The 16989-nt window shown below is 42.3% G+C and overlaps 1 protein-coding gene across 1 annotated transcript; it reads right to left on the bottom strand.

Annotated features, from left to right (window-relative positions):
* Window positions 1-2545: 2545 nt before the first annotated feature.
* B3GNT2 (UDP-GlcNAc:betaGal beta-1,3-N-acetylglucosaminyltransferase 2) lies at window positions 2546-6274 on the bottom strand. Its single transcript, XM_060230569.1, has one exon. The coding sequence runs from the start codon at window positions 6229-6231 to the stop codon at window positions 5038-5040; it is 1194 nt and encodes a 397-aa protein (XP_060086552.1). The 5' UTR covers window positions 6232-6274; the 3' UTR covers window positions 2546-5037.
* Window positions 6275-16989: the final 10715 nt, after the last annotated feature.

The following is a 16989-nucleotide window of genomic DNA, read 5'->3' as shown; positions in this document are numbered from 1 at the left end:
GGCAAAATGGCCTTGTGAATACCCAGTCTGATTTTGATTTCAGGCTTACTGAAGAAGCCACAAAAAAAAAATTCTGCACCAAGGTAACCCAAACTTAGGGAGGGACGGTGGCTCAGTGGTAGAGCATCTGCTTGGGAAGCAGAAGGTCCCAGGTTCAATCCCCGGCATCTCCAAAAAAGGGTCCAGGCAAATAGGTGTGAAAAACCTCAGCTTGAGACCCTGGAGAGCTGCTGCCAGTCTGAGAAGACAATACTGACTTTGATGGACCCAGGGTCTGATTCAGTATAAGGCAGCTTCATATGTTCATATGAGAGCAAAAAAAAAAAAAAAAAACTTGCACAAATATATTGAAATGTGCACTTCTCGCTAGAACGGGGAGCGGGGGGGGGCAGCTCTGCTTTTCCAAGCTGCAATTCTGGTCAGTTTCCAGTGAAACTGACTAGAAGCCATAGCACTATCCCTAGTCCCTTGCACTTCTGGTAACTTTCACCGGAAACTGACAAAAAAGAGCAGGGGGCTGAGGAATTACGCCAGGCTGTCTGGAAAAACGAATCAAACAACACGCTAAGGGAAAAGGCTACTTCATTTTTTGCATCCAGTTGGATCCAGGGCCGGCCTTAGTTTGTCTGGGACCCTAGGCAAGGCTAATGTTTGGCGCCCCCACCTGCACTGATAATGCCACCAAGTCACATGGGGGCGCCCTCGGCCACCACCGAGTTTACCTAGCGGCAGGGCTGACCCTGGGGGGATCAGATGAACCAGTTTGGAACAAACACGAATCGGCCATTTTTAGCATGGATCATGATTCAGTTTGTGCCCATCCCTAGTTATTACAGTGTTTTTTTTTCTAATTTTGCGTTTGGTTCCACCTCCTACAAGCAGCCATTCTGTTGTTGAGCCTATCTCCCCATTCCAAAGGTGCCCGCAGGTTCAACAAGGCAGAGGTCCCTGGAATTAGAGGGCAAATCATGGAAGTCACAGAAGCTACGCTACACAAACACATATAAATGAACATATGAAGCTGCCTTATACTGAATCAGACTCTTGGTCCATCAAAGTCAGTATTGTCTATTCAGACTGGCAGCAGCACTCATGAACATATATGAACATATGAAGCTGCGTTATACTGAATCAGACCCTTGGTCCATCAAAGTCAGTATTGTCCACTCAGACTGGCAGCAGCACTCATGAACATATATGAACATATGAAGCTGCGTTATACTGAATCAGACCCTTGGTCCATCAAAGTCAGTATTGTCCACTCAGACTGGCAGCAGCACTCATGAACATATATGAACATATGAAGCTGCGTTATACTGAATCAGACCCTTGGTCCATCAAAGTCAGTATTGTCCACTCAGACTGGCAGCAGCACTCATGAACATATATGAACGTATGAAGCTGCCTTATACTGAATCAGACCCTTGGTCCATCAAAGTCAGTATTGTCTACTCAGACTGGCAGCAGCACTCATGAACATATATGAACATATGAAGCTGCGTTATACTGAATCAGACCCTTGGTCCATCAAAGTCAGTATTGTCCACTCAGACTGGCAGCAGCACTCATGAACATATATGAACGTATGAAGCTGCCTTATACTGAATCAGACCCTTGGTCCATCAAAGTCAGTATTGTCTACTCAGACTGGCAGCAGCACTCATGAACATATATGAACATATGAAGCTGCGTTATACTGAATCAGACCCTTGGTCCATCAAAGTCAGTATTGTCTACTCAGACTGGCAGCAGCACTCATGAACATATATGAACCTATGAAGCTGCCTTATACTGAATCAGACCCTTGGTCCATCAAAGTCAGTATTGTCTACTCAGACTGGCAGCAGCACTCATGAACATATATGAACATATGAAGCTGCGTTATACTGAATCAGACCCTTGGTCCATCAAAGTCAGTATTGTCTACTCAGACTGGCAGCAGCACTCATGAACATATATGAACATATGAAGCTGCGTTATACTGAATCAGACCCTTGGTCCATCAAAGTCAGTATTGTCCACTCAGACTGGCAGCAGCACTCATGAACATATATGAACGTATGAAGCTGCCTTATACTGAATCAGACCCTCGGTCCATCAAAGTCAGTCTTGTCTACTCAGACTGGCAGCGGCTCTCCAGGGCCTCAAGTTGAGGTTTTTCACGCCTACTTGCCTGGATCCTTTTCAGTTGGAGATGCCGGGGATTGAACCTGGGACCTTCTGCTTACCAAACAGATGCTCTACCACTGAGCCACCGTCCCTCCCCATAACTTTGTTGCGTTTAGAGCAACGCTGTTCATTCTTTTGGACAGAAAGGAGCTTGAAGATGAAGAGTGACTCCTTCTACAAAAGAATGACAACCTTGTATGCGAGAGGAACGTGTAACTGTTTGAATGTTTTCAAGACTCCCTTCAGTGAAGAGGACGATTCGCGTCCAATTAAATGCCACACGACGTGCAGAAAACGTGGACGATAAGGCACCGTGTGCTACAGTTTGAGTTTCATTAAATCCCAGTCTCTTAACTAATTAACAAACACTCCAGCATTTTTCAAGAAATAATTTTATTGTTTTGGGAAAAAACCACGAGTTCACCTGTCAAGACAAACGAACAGCTATAAATGGCCATGTGGGGAGGGGAGTGGGGAGGAAAAGACCATGAAAACTACAGAGGCTTGAAATGATACTTCATTCAGTAACAATTTGCTTTGGTTATATGCTATTTAAATCGCACAGTAACGTTTTGTCTACACTAATAAGAAAACTCCCTTCCTGCTCCAAATATTGCCCTATGTCTGTTTGGTTTAGACGGCACAGCTGTGAAGGGGGGACTGGCTACCATTTTAACTTGCGCAACACGTAACAATTTTAATTATAGAAATCGTGCTGATTAAATAACATATTCCTGCTCTTGCCAACATCAGAACATATTGAATAAAGCAGATGTAGAAAAATCTGAAGCGCTAGAATATTACAGGAACACGTCTAACCAGATCTGGCAGCAACACACTAATCTTGGAATTCAAAAAAGATAATTTTTTATTTCACTTACAAAAATAGAGTTGAAACAAAATGGTTTTTGTTTTTTTTGTTTAAAAAAATCTCTTCGTAAAATTTAAGAGAACCTCAGATAATATGGAGCTTTGGGATGCGATCGGAACTGAAGGATCTTCAAGAAAAAAATTCAGTACAGAAAAAAAAATGAAAGACAAACAAGAGAAAGGTAACAGATGCACACAGGGACAGAATCATGTGGAAAAGTACATTTCTCTTGCTGACACGAGCTTGCAGCCTTATCAGTGGGATGGAATGATTTTTAAAATTTTAACTCATTTTCCTCCAAACACCGTTCTGGATACGACGACGAGAACAACAATGCGGGTAAGCTTTGTGTTCTGTGGATCGCTAAACGTTTTATGAGTGCAGACAAATGCCACTGCTCCAATCGTTTAGAAAGGCAGAGAAAAGCGTTATATGTGCTTTTAAGAAGTGTGCATAGCTGCCCATGTCATTTTTAATTACAAAGCAACCGCACAAAGCGCCTCTTTAGGAGCGTCCTGCCAGAACAGCATCTCACCAAACCGGTAAACGTCCCCTGTAAAGGGGTTCTGAAGAAGCAACGCTACGCCCCCTGAAAGAGGGCTTTGTCAGGATAAAAGGACATCGAATGTCGCAAGTTTGATCGCTCCCCACTCGTGCAGTGACACAAATGACAGGAATCGCACTAGTGCGCTGACGGACAAAAGTGATGTCCCAATTTTACAAGCAGGTCAGACGAGGCCACTGCAGAACTTTAGTAAATTTAAGCTCCAACGTAACTTCTACACAGATTGCTACGGTGTGAGCTGCTAAACAACTCTGGGATGTTCACAAAGCGTCATTTAAATTACATTTTTTTTTTCCAGATTCAAAGAACAATTTGTTTTTTACTATCTAAACATTTCAAGCACATTTAAAATAGTTTTTTTTTCCTACTTAAATATGACTCAACAACGGCTATACAAATAAATCATTACACAAAATATACTTAAGAAAGTGTTTTGGTCTTCAATCTGAACAATAAATACAGGCACTTCTACGTAACGAAAGCAGTCACTGTTCCAAGTTAATTGTCTGATATGACACGCATGAAGATATGGCAAACAGAACTTCCGGATCTGTGAGATACCCCTTGCAAATTCCAGGTTTTAAACACTTAGGATCTCAAAAAACATAAATCGATGCAACTGGTTTTAAGTCCAGCTTGCACATAAAGCCACCCAACCTTTCTGAATCAGTGAAGTAGTTCCATATGAATTTATTGAATCAAATCAAACTGCACAAATAACTTTACAGAGAAAGACAACAACTGAGCGCGAAGCCCACTAAGTCAAAGTTTTGAAACCGGTGAAAGTGTTTGGCTATTAGCCAATTCCATTTTTTTTTAAAAAACAACCCAAAACCGTGTCCTCCCAACTTGCACACCAAGTTTTTAAGTTGTGCAGCTTCTCTGAGAAAAAAAGTAGATGGATCGCTTGAATTTTTACATACACTGTCACAAAGACTGTTCCACCACATTTAATTGAATACTGTTCAGGAGTGGGGTAAGCATAGTGTGTGTGTGTGGGAGGGAAACAACAACAACAACAACAAAAAGAAGTGTTAGTAGCTTAGGGATTGTCAATCATGTTGAAATTACTTTCCTGATATTTCGCTGAAAGATATTTCATTGCAGAGAAACAACCCGTATGGCTTCTACCACTAAGAGACCCATACTTTCAATATCACAGGGCCAAACAATAACAGCTTCAGAAGACTATAATTATTACATGTTTTATTATTAGGCGTAGGAACTGGACAGCAGAAAGGTTAAGGGCTGCAGTTTCCATGCCACATCCTCAAAATGTGATGGACTCTCATTTCCGTAAGAACTAGATAAACCGTTGATAGCTCATTTTGATTTGCAAGAGAAGCCTCCAGACAAAAGACAAGAGTATTACTCGCTTAAACCCAATTCTGGAAAGAGCTGTCGGACGTAACGCACGCCCCGTAAATCAGGCTCAGCAATTTAAATTTGGATCCTGCAAACGTGTCCAGATTTTAATCATTTCTTGAGGTTTCCTGCTGTGAACTAACATGAGATTCGTGTAGGAACAAATGTTATCCCTCTGCTTCTCTTCAATGTCAAATGTCTTAAAGCCTTTGTGTTTTTCCGGAGCTAACCCTAGCTTCTGAAGGCACATTCCCGTATACACGTCATCGATAGGGTAGAGAAGGACCTGCTCAGATGCATTGGTTAATCGCAGTGCCAGATTACCAGAATAGAGGAACCCACCGCCTCCTGCGTACGGAGGATAAGAGCCTTCATAAATACTTTCTGGAATATAGTATTTCAGTTTCTTCTCGCGATGAGGTCCAGCATCTTTAATCACGTCGCCTATGAATAAGTCTTTGGCTTTATCCTTGGTTAAACTTTTCAAGTAATCCAGGATCTGATGGGTATTCACAAAAACGTCATCATCTCCCTTGAAAACAAACTGGGCATCTGGACAGGTACTGCTGACCCATTTCAGGAACAGCACTTCTTTCAGAGTCAAGTTGAAGAAAGTATCTCTGTAGTTCCACAGAAGGATGTCACGGTGGGTTTCGCTCTCAAATCTGAGCATATCTGAGAGGTTGGGATAATGATCCTCTGGAGGGGTCTCGCCCAACAGAAAGACTCTCACAACAGTGACATCTCCAGATTTCACCTCTCTCCCCCAAGACTCACGGATCGCCTGTCTCCTATCAAAATGCGGTATGAGCGATTTGATAGCCAGAAGCAGAAAAGGTTTGTGTTTGCACTTGTGTGGTTGATCCACTATTAATGAATAATTTCGACATCTCAGATAATATAAGAAGTCTTTAAACCTAGCGGGCAAATCTGCAAAGTCGTTAACTTCTTCCGCGACAAGCGGATCAGGATCGCAGCTATTCAAAAAGCTACCATTCGATGATAAGTTCTCCTCTGGAGTCATGTTGGAAAGCAATGCCAAAATGGGATTGTAGAGGCGTTCCAGCTTCTGCTGCTGCTTATTCCAATACGCCTTGTGAGGAGTATATTTCCTCCAAAACTTCTTGGGAGGTACTATCACACGTCCTTTTGAATTCTTCTCTTGGCCAGTGCTCTTTGAGACTTCTACAATAACATATATAAAAAAGTTTACCATCATCAGAATGCCCAGCAGTTTTAATCTTCTGCGTCCAACACTCATGTCTCATATCTGAAAAACAAAAGTAAATTATATCAGGGAGAAAAACGGCAGAGAGAGATGTAAGACTTCCAGACATTTTGAAGCCGGGGCGGGGGGGAGACATCCCCCCCAAATATATATATATCCCCACCAATGTCTCCTGGCTCCACCCCAAAGTCTCTTGGCTCCACCCCCAAAGTCCCCAGATATCTTGAATTGGACTTGGCAACCCTACACCAGGAAGTGTAGAAAGATTGCCTAGTATCACAAAAATGGAGACACAATTCTAAAATGTCACATCTGCACAGGAAAGGGAGATATATATATCTCCCTTATATCTCCCATATATATATATATATATGCTATACTTACTGTCCTATTGAACGTGAACTAATTTTACTGCTTTAACAATACAAAAGCCATCATTTATAACTTGCTTAGCATAGAAAACGGCAATATTTGACCAATTACTCCCTCTAAGCTGTGGGGTCTTGTGAGAAAAAATTCCACTGTGAGCCACTGGCGTTAAAGTTGTGAGCTACTACACGCCACCGGCTGGCTTGGCTTGGAGAAGTGATTAAAAGAGAGAAGTGCTTTCTTCAAGCTGGCCCACAGGGCAAGGGGGTCTCAAGAGTCACAGAATATCTGCGAAAAAGTCCCATGTGGCTCTCGAGTCACGGTTTGGCCACCCCCGGTCTACAATATCAGGTTCTCAGATTCATAACAGCAAGAAGGATGACTGTTTGGAGGTGGGCTATAACCACTAGCATTTTATCTGACAAAGGACCACTTTCTCAGAAATTCTGAAGCCAAATATAGACAAGATGATCAATGAAAATGATTGGACCGGGGGAAAAAAAGAATACAAGGACTGAAAAAGGTACTGGTCTTGTCAAATATATTCATACATAAAACTAGCTGTAATTTTCATCACCAAACTCTGAACATTATATTGCGTAAAAACTTCCAAGACATAGAAGTTGTTTCCTATGAGTCAAAAAATGGGCTAAATTTATGGAATAAGTTCATGAAAGAACGTAAGAAGAGCCCTGCTGGATTAGACTATAAATTCATCTTCCTGTCTCACACAGTGATCAACCAGTTCCCCTGGATGGCCAACAACAGGGTAACAGAGGCTGAGGCCTTCCCCCTGATGTTGCCCCCTGGCTCTGGGATCTAGAGGATTAGTGCCTCTTCCTTCTCCATACTGCTCCCCAAATTCCCCCAAAAGTTGGTCATCTGGGCCAGAGGATCCTCGAAAACAGACAGACACAGCACTGGTGACTTCAGCTTGAGGGGAAATGGGCAGAAAACATTCCTGCCTACCAGAAGGGACAGTGGCTCAGTGGTAGAGCATCTGCTTGGAAAGCAGAAGGTCCCAGGTTCAAGCCCCAGCATCTTCAACTAAAAAGGGTCCAGGCAAGTAGGTGTGAAAACCTTCAACTTGAGACCCTGGAGAGCCATGAATGGGACTATGGCTCAGCGGTAGAGCATCTGCTTGGTATGCAGAAGGTCCCAGGTTCAAGCCCCAGCATCTTCAACTAAAAAGGGTCCAGGCGAACAGGTGTGAAAAACCTCAGCGTGAGACCCTGGAGAGCCATGAATGGGACTATGGCTCAGCGGTGGAGCATCTGATTGGTAAGCAGAAGGTCCCAGGTTCAATCCCCGGCATCTTCAACTAAAAAGAGTCCAGGCAAGTAGGTGTGAAAACCCTCAACTTGAGACTCTGGAGAGCTGCTGCCAGTCTGAGCGGACAAGACTGATTCTGATGGACCGAGGGTGTGATTCAGTATAAGGCAGCTTCATATGATCCACCTCTCATATGATCCACCTTCCATGTGCAGAGTATTAGATGTATTGGTATAGCGTAGTCAAAAAGGTAAAGAATTCTGGACATTTTTAAAGCCATAGAAAAATCATTTTTCTCTTTCTGGGAAAAGCACCACCATCACTAAAAACAAAAAATACTGGGAGAAACAGAAACACATTAATGCTTTCGTATCAAGTCTAAACTTATTTTACTGTTGCAACTAGATATAATGCAAGACTTACAACTTAGTAAGAGTTATAATGTAGTATTTAAGTATTTTGGGGCGTACCTATGGAACACAAGTATACACACCTAGTTTTCTATAAACAAAACTGCAAATATATCTAGTACCTGAAAGAGACAGCCTAAACTGCACTCTAAAACTTTAAATTTGTCATCTGAGAGATTTAAAAAAAATAAAACATTGAAATCAGAGTAAGAATTGGTAGTAAATAAAAAGAAGTGCAATAGTTGGATGGAAGCAGTTTCATACTCCCCTCTAAGCTGTGGAGTCTTGTGAGCAAAAGTTCTGCTTTGTAAAGCTACTGGCATTAAAGTTGTGAGCTACTGCATAAAACAGTTTGCTCTGGGACCATTCTTCCTGCGCTAAGACAAAGATGTGTGAGCCGGAGACTAAACAACTCTCACTCAAGCTTAGAGGGAATACTGCTGAACACACCATTCCATCCACTCCAAATCTGCTTTCGGCATTTGCAAGATTTCCAGTTTTTCTACGAGGAAGACCTGAAAGAGTTCTCTGAAAAAAAAAATGGAAAAGGACTTTTACTACCCCTGAATTTTGCTTCCTCTTGCCTGGGTTGAGAAGACCACCGTCACTGGATATAATAACGATGCTAGGGAAAGTTGAAAGAAGCAGGAAAAGAAGAAGATCCAACACAAGGGCGGGCCAAACTTGCTTAACCTAAGAGCCACGTAGTATAAAAGTCAGATGTTTGAGAGCCACAAGACATGAACATCGGATGTTAGAAAGCCACAAGGAAGAAGGGGGGCAAATAGATGGGGGGAGGGAGAGTTTAAAGAAAGCAACTTTAAGTACATTCTCTGAGCCTCCACAGCTGGCTTTGCAAAGTGATTTAAAGAGACTTTAAATGCCTTTTCCAAGTCAGCCAATGAGGCAGTGGGGACTTCCGAGAGTCACACAATGTGTGTGAAAAAAGCCACACGTGGCTCCCAAGCCAGTCTGGCCACCCCCGATCCAACATATGACATGGGCTGACTCCATCAAGGAAGCCACAATTCTCATTTTGCGAGACCTGAACAAGGCTGCTCATTTGGAGGACATTAATTCATAGGGTTGCCGTAAGTTGGGCTATACTCAAGGGAAGAGATCCACCGCTTGGTATCACCTTTGCATTCAACAGGTTAACCACAGCTGCAACAGGACTGCCACCTTTGCAGACTGAAATATCCCCCAGAGATACCAGGTAAGCCTCTGGATTCAACAGCCACCCTAACTGGGCCTCCAGCCTTGCAGAGGCTGGGCTAGCCACCTCAGGAACTCTATGATAATTCTCATGAGATCATTTTAACCCTGCCCAGGGATGGAATTCTAGCAGGAGCTCCTTTGCGTATTAGGCCACACACCCCTGATGTAGCCAATCCTCCAAGAGCTGACAAAAAAGAGCCTTGTAAGCTCTTGGAGGATTGGCTACATCAGGGGGCATGGCCTAATATGCAAAGGAGCTCCTGCTAGAATTCCACCCCTGACCCTGTCAATCTGAATGTATGAATTATGCTCCTGGGGAACCGGGTTTTCTGCCGCTGCCAGCCTTAGAGTTCCGACTGAACGTGGAATTAAAAAAAAAATGGAGACTTAGCCATCCATGTGCCTATGAGTCTCCCTTGAAAGCACTGACTTCTACAACTATAATTAGAAAGCCAACAATGACTTATGGGATAAGAAGCATATGGTGATCTGAAGTCGTTTCCCCCCACGCTTTAAATCCTTTATGCCATAATTAACATTTAGGGCAAATCTACCAGATGTGTCACCAAACTGGTACGTGGAAAGCTGAGTCAAGTTTCTGAAAGATCTGTAGTTCCCAGTTCTGAACTTTCACTTCACCTCTGTGGGCTGAAAGAACTGACAACTTGCACGGTTACAGCAAAGACGCTTCTCTGTTTTTGCATCCATAAGCTTGTTTCTTTCATTTGTGCGAATTACAAGGCTGCTGAATCTGCACTCCTTACACCGATGGATTTTGGCCACATTTCCCTTCCTCCACAGTAGTCCATTTAGAAATTAGGAAAACTGATTCTATGAGTTTGAGAAAATGTATTGCGCCTTGGGCCGGCTTCAAGAATAAATAGGAAGTTTCTTTGCCCCCCCCCCTTCCCCTTCTGCAGTGAGGCCTGTTGACCCACATGCCCAATAGTTTAAAGCTGAGGATCCCCGGACCTTTTAGAGCCTTCGGGCATCTTTGGAATTCTAGCAGTGTGGTGGGCGCGGTGTCCACAAAATGGCTGCCAGGAAGGTCACACAATGGCTGCCACAGGTCACCCTCCATCACTCTTGGGCTGTGGTGGCGGTTGCTACAGCTGCAACATTTAAAAATACCTGTATAGCTAACTAAATCTCAAATGACCAATCAGAAGCCCACCTGGCCACACACCCTCTCTAAGAACACGTAACAGGCACCAGGAAAGGTACCGGCATGTACCGTGGTACCCACAGAAACCACATTTGGGACTCCTGGTTTAAACATTGTTACTGTGAATCCCCCGAGTGCTGTTTTCCATAGTTACTTGAAAAAGGCCCACCTCGCAACATTTTAACAGCTTGTCTTCATAAAAAGAAAACCCTGTGATAGCTTTTTCTTCATTTGTCCCCAAATATTCCATTCCCCACTCTAGTGAAAATACCTTCAAATTTCCATGCCTTCGTATATCTAGATTCAGATCCATGAGGCAACTTATACCACCTGAGGAAGTGCCGTATATGATGAGATGGCTTGTTAACACCACCCCCATTTCAAAACGTCCTCTAAAGAAGGCTTGTCTATGCTAGAGAAATACCAGCACACTGAATGCAGAAGACGAGAAGCTCATAAGAACGTAAGAGAAGCCATGATGGATCAAGCCAGTGGCCCATCCAGTCCAACACTCTGTCACACAGTGGTCCAAAAAACAGGTGCCATCAGGAGGTCCACCAGCAGGGCCAGGACACTAGAAGCCCTCCCACTGTTGCCCCTTCCCAAGCAACAAGAATACACAGAGCATTACTTGCTCCATAGAGTTCCATCTATACCTTGTGGCTAATAGCCAGTGATAGACCTCTGCTCCATATGCTTAACCAATCCCCTCTTGAAGTCTCTATGCTTGTAGTCACCGCCACCTCCTGTGGCAGTGAATTCCATTTGTTAATCACCCTTTGGGTGAAGAAGTACTTCCTTTTAACCTGACGGCTCAGCAATTTCTTTGAGCACCCACGAGTTCTTGTATTGAGAGAAAAGGAGAAAATTACGTTTTTCTTTGCCTTCTCTATCGCATGCATAATCTTGTAAACCTCTATCAGTCTTCATTCCTCTAAGCTAAAGAGCCTCAGGCACTTTAACCTTTCTTCATAGGGAAAGTGTTCCAACCCTTTAATCATTCTAGTTGCCCTTTTCTGGACTTTTCCCAATGCTATAATATCTTTTTTGAGATGTGGTGACTACAATTGTACACAGTATTCCAAATGAGGCTTTCACAGCTTATCCTCCATCACTCTTGGGTTACATAAGTGTCCCGCCCCCCCTCTAGTCATGCTAGGAATGCCCTTGTTTGCTCAACTGTTTGGTTGCCCTGCTAACAATATGAGTGACAAAGGACATCTCAACCTCCTTAGCTGTTTTATTATTTTTTATTGCTCAAGTAAGCCGAAGTCACGACGTCCCCCTCTAGTCGTGATAAGACTGTCCTTGCTTGCTCAACTTTTTGTTTGCCCTGTTGACAATTTGAGTGGCAGAGGACATCACAGCCTATTGAAACGCTGACTCTAGTATGGAACCCTCAAGTCGAAATTTGTATTAGTCACATTTGGGACTGTCAAAGTAGTGTCCGCAGAAACCATTCAGGACAGAAATAATTGATGCCTTGAGACGTGTTGCTGCGCTTTACAACACAGACCATATGATGGTAACAAAAGCGGAATTGCTAGTTTTGAAGATGTAATTCCAGTTCTTCCGGATGGGTAAGCAATCCTGCACATCCCCGTAAGGTTGCGAGGAAAAAGTGGTATTTGTTCTCTGAAAACTGTTTCATTTACAGCAAGGAGGATTCACAGTTTTCCTCCATGGGCTATGCTGCTTGTTAGTTGGGTTGTTTTGCAAACGGTTCTGAAATCGGCAACTGTTTGCCAAAACAAAACCGATTCTCATTTGAAAAGCCTGATTTTTATTAGGATATTCTGAATACGTTTTATAAAGCATGCCCTTGATTAGATATAAGAACGATGACAAAAAAAAAAGCATTTGAGGAGGAAACTGTACATTTTTTCTTAGTATGGTAGCGTAAATCTAAACTTATCATAGCGCATAAGGAGGGGTAGCATGTACCTGTACCCTGGCATGCTGCTGTTTTATAACCACTTTCATACCTAGTGGTATGAAATGTACACTAGAGATGTAAAATTTCTGGAAATTCTGAAGCCTCGGGGGGGGGATGTCCCCCCCCCCCGCTTTTGTGTGTGTGTAAAAAATGGAAATTTGGGGAAAGATTTAAATATATACAATACTTAATGGCCTATCAAATGTAAACTAATCTTACTGCTTTAACAACATAAAATGTATCATGATGTACAGGTGGTATATGACTCCGAAAAAGCTGGCTAGGATGAGTAAGAAAATGTCGGATAGATGTTGGAAATGTAGAACCTATAGCACCTATTTTATCTATTTTAAATAATTTATTATGTAATTGATTATATTTAAAACTGTTGTTTACATTGTTTTACTTGAATCATGGAATTCCATGTCTGTGAGCCACCTTGAGCCCGCCTCTGGCGGGGGAGGGCGGGATACAAAAATAAATTTATTATTATTATTATTATTATTAGAAAACACGAAGGTTCTTTCTTTCACATGTGATGGACTTGTGAAAAAGCAAAGGAGTACTGGAAGATGATACAACAAGAAATCTCCAAAATTTTGGGTTATGACTTCAAGAAAACTGCAGAGACTTTTTTACTTGGATTACAACTAGAAAATTTTCCAAAGGAAGAAAGGACTTTAATTTGGTATTTGCTCTCAGCTGCTAGGACATTGTATGCGCAGCTTTGGAAACAAGGAACAATACCAGAGAAATCGGATTGGATTGTGAAAGTTTTATCGTGGTGTGAGATGGATAAACTAACTAAAACTTTAAGAGACTATGACTTAGACTTATTCAAAAAGGAGTGGAAGAAACTCAAAGGATATATGGAGAAAGAGTGGAACGTAAAAAAACACTGGACAATTTTTTAGTATTAATCAAAAGTATTATATTTTGATAGATTAGTGGTACCTTTAGAATTAAATGCAAATTTATAACTTCGGGGAAGTCAATATTGGAGGGAGGGGGGGGGGTGAAATATCATATGGTCTAGTATAAGAAAAAAAAAGATAATTAAATATTGTAACCATGTGTTATTAATAAATTGTTAAAACAACAACATAAAATGTATCATTTTAACAGGGGCGTCGAACTCATTTGTTATGAGGGCCGGATCTGACATAAATGAGACCTTGTTGGGCTGGGCCATGTTGGACCAGGCCATGTGTGTACCTATTTAAGATTAGGTAGCAAAGATATAAACTTTATAAAGGACACAAACGCAATTAAATATATATTTTTAAAAATTTAAAACATACTTAAAATGTTAACACTCGTTGGCCTTAAAGGTGCTTTCTTTGTATTTCTCCCATGGGATCTCGGGAACTGGACAAAGAAAGCTCTGGCTCTTTCCTTCCTCCCCCAGGGGACTGGGGGGGCGGAGCCTCAGCCAAGAGAAGGAAGAGAGGCTTGGCTCAGTAGCTCTGCTGTTTGATTGAGAGACCCTGGAAAAACCAGCTCTACCTTCCTCCCTCAGCCAATGGAGAAAACAGAGATTGAGCAAGCCTTGCATAGCAAGCCGTTATGCAGAAGAAGGAAGAAGGGAGAAGTAAGCAGATGACAGCCAGTTGCTTGGGGGCCTGATTCGGCCCCTGAACTGCATGTTTGACACTCCTGATTTATAACATTAAAAGGTTAAGGAAATCCCCTGTGCAAGCACCAGTTGTTTCTGACTCTGGGGTGACGTCACATCACGACGTTTTCACGGCAGACTTTTTACAGGGTGGTTTGCCATTGCCTTCTCACTTAACATATAAAATTGCAGTATCTGACATATCTATGGAATTTAAAAGTTATAAATGCTTTAGCTTTGCACAAGCAAAACTGCAAATATGCCTGACACTTGAGAGAAAACTGCAAGCTAATGCACTCTGCTACCTTAGCACTTTTACTTGATTTTTGCTAGCTGGCTAGAGAGAGCTAAGTTCTCAATGAAACTTTTTAAAGTTTTCCTCAAAGGACTGGCACAGTTCTTGTCCTGCCTCCTTCTGATCTTCTTTTCTTCCTCCTGCAAGGTAGGCCAATAAGTGACTTTTAACCCTGTCTGTGGGTAAATGCATCACAATGGTGGGTTTGAGAGGGAGAAGTGAAAAAGTCACCCAAGTCAGCTCAAAAGGACAACAGAAGGCATGCAACTACAAGGAAGCTGCGTTCCCTCCTACACTGAGTTAGTGTGAGCTACCTCACAGTTTTTCATCCTCCAGCTCGCACATTTTTGTCTTCGCTCAGGAAAAATGGCCCCAGAGCAAACTAATTTATGCAGTAGCACGCAACTTTAATACCAGTAACTCACAAAGTAGAACTTTTGCTCACAAGACTCCACAGCTTAGAGGGAGTATCGCAAGGAAACAATGAAAGCTCTGCACAGGTATCCTTCCACTTTTCCCACCTGAAAAACTGAAAAAAGGCCTGGGGGGGGGGGGGATGGATAAGCAAAACAAAAAACAGGTTTTGTTTTTCACAATCTTCCAGGCCTTCATCTCTAGTCTTGAATGGCAGAAAAATGTTCTAGAGTGATCTAATTCCTTCCATTTCTCCCGTATGTTTCTGACATCAAAACTATCGGGGAAAGAGGAAATATCCCAAAATGGAAGTGAATCCTCCCTGTAAGACATCTCGTATAAGTGCACAGGAGGCAAAACGGAAATTGTGACCAAGAACTGGGAAAGAGATGACAGGGAAATACAAATGCATCTTCCTCTAATAACAAAAAAAACCAGGAACGATCAACCCAAAGGCTTGAACTAAATCCCAACTAGGGCCAATGCTGAGGCAGAAGAAACTCAAAGTAATTTTAAAAGCTACTTTTGTGAAAGGCCAAGACTGTTAGATCACTGACATATTCCCTTATATCTGCCCTTCCCTCAGCCAAAAGACCTAGGGACGAATTATTAAACAATGGATTCATACAAGGGAATACATTATAACAGGCTAAAGAATCTGAACAGTTCATCAGGTCCTTTTATTCAGATACTTCATGTTATCCTTAAACTAGCCCGGCTAGTTTTTAAATAAGGCTAAACTTTTCCTAAGAGCCCCGTGGCGCAGAGTGGTAAAGCTGCAGTACTGCAGTCGGAGCCCTCTGCTCACGACCTGAGTTCGATCCCAGCGGAAGCTGCTTCAGGTAGCTGGCTCCAGGTTGACTCTGCCTTCTATCCTTCTGAGGTCGGTAAAAGGAGTCCCCAGCTTGCTGGGGGGGGGCGGGGCGGCGGGAAGTGTAGATGACTGGGGAAGTCAATGGCAAACCACCCCGTAAAAAGTCTGCCGTGAAAACGTTGTGAAAGCAGCGTCACCCCAGAGTCAGAAACGACTGGTGCTTGCACAGTGGACTATACCTTTTTTAAAACTTTTCCTTAGCTGAATGATATTTCCCCCCCACTAGTCCACCCTTCACTATATTACTTATTCATGGCTTTAAAATAATAAAAATAGCCAACATTTGCCTGATGTCATTTCTTAAAGATAGTTCTAATTCAGGTAACCAAGTGAGTGGCTCATATAAGCCTGTTTTGAAGGTCCCTAGAAACAGTTGTTGTTTTCCAGGGCTTTTTTGAGTGTGTGCAGAAACGCACAGGAATGCTGGCTTGGTGCAAGGGGTTGTGGCCTAATATGCAAATGAGTTCCCGCTGGGCTTTTTCTACAAAAAGCTGTGCGAAACAATGGTGATGTCAGGGGGTGTGGTCTTATATGAAAATGAGTTCCTGCTGGGCTTTTTCCTACAAACAAGTCATTTTCTAAAAAAAAAAAAAAACCACACATTTGACTTGTATTTCAAAACAGAATGCATTGCCAAATAAAAGTATCTAAATTATTTTATACATCTAAAAATTATTTTAAAGCCTCTTCCTTAGGACACAACCTATTCTGCAAAATTTAGTAATTAAGCTGCACCTCTGTACTTTAAAAAGAAAAGGAACATTCCACCACAAAAGAATCATGACCTTTCAAGTAATTCAGGGATGACTTATTGAAGGTTAACTGTTAATAACAGAACTGCAGTTAGCCCAGTTGAGGCTCTAAAGGAAGTAAATACAAAAGGCAACACCTTCTTTATGAAGCCAATTTTCATTGCACAGCACAAAGGAGAAGCCTTGATTATATGAGGATATTACTCTACTTCCCTACAGGCTTCAATTACACTGCTCTTGTTTGAAGTGGCACAACCTGCAGCTTTTTTGAATCCAGAATCAAGTTAACAGGTGACGAGACAAATATTTAATAACAGTGTGTACAGCAGTGGGAAAATTCAACTATTTCCAGGTGGCTGAACACGGAAGATGCTCGGATAAGTGACTCATAGCCAACTCAATCCACTGTAAAACCACCACTTGAAGTGCAAACAGGATGATGTAAACTGTAATAATTGAACTATAAAATCA

Source organism: Heteronotia binoei, chromosome 1 (assembly GCF_032191835.1).
Source record: "Heteronotia binoei isolate CCM8104 ecotype False Entrance Well chromosome 1, APGP_CSIRO_Hbin_v1, whole genome shotgun sequence".
NCBI lineage: Eukaryota > Metazoa > Chordata > Lepidosauria > Squamata > Gekkonidae > Heteronotia > Heteronotia binoei.
The sequence above is the reverse complement of the archived record's forward strand: the minus strand, read 5'-3'. Positions and strand labels throughout refer to the sequence as shown.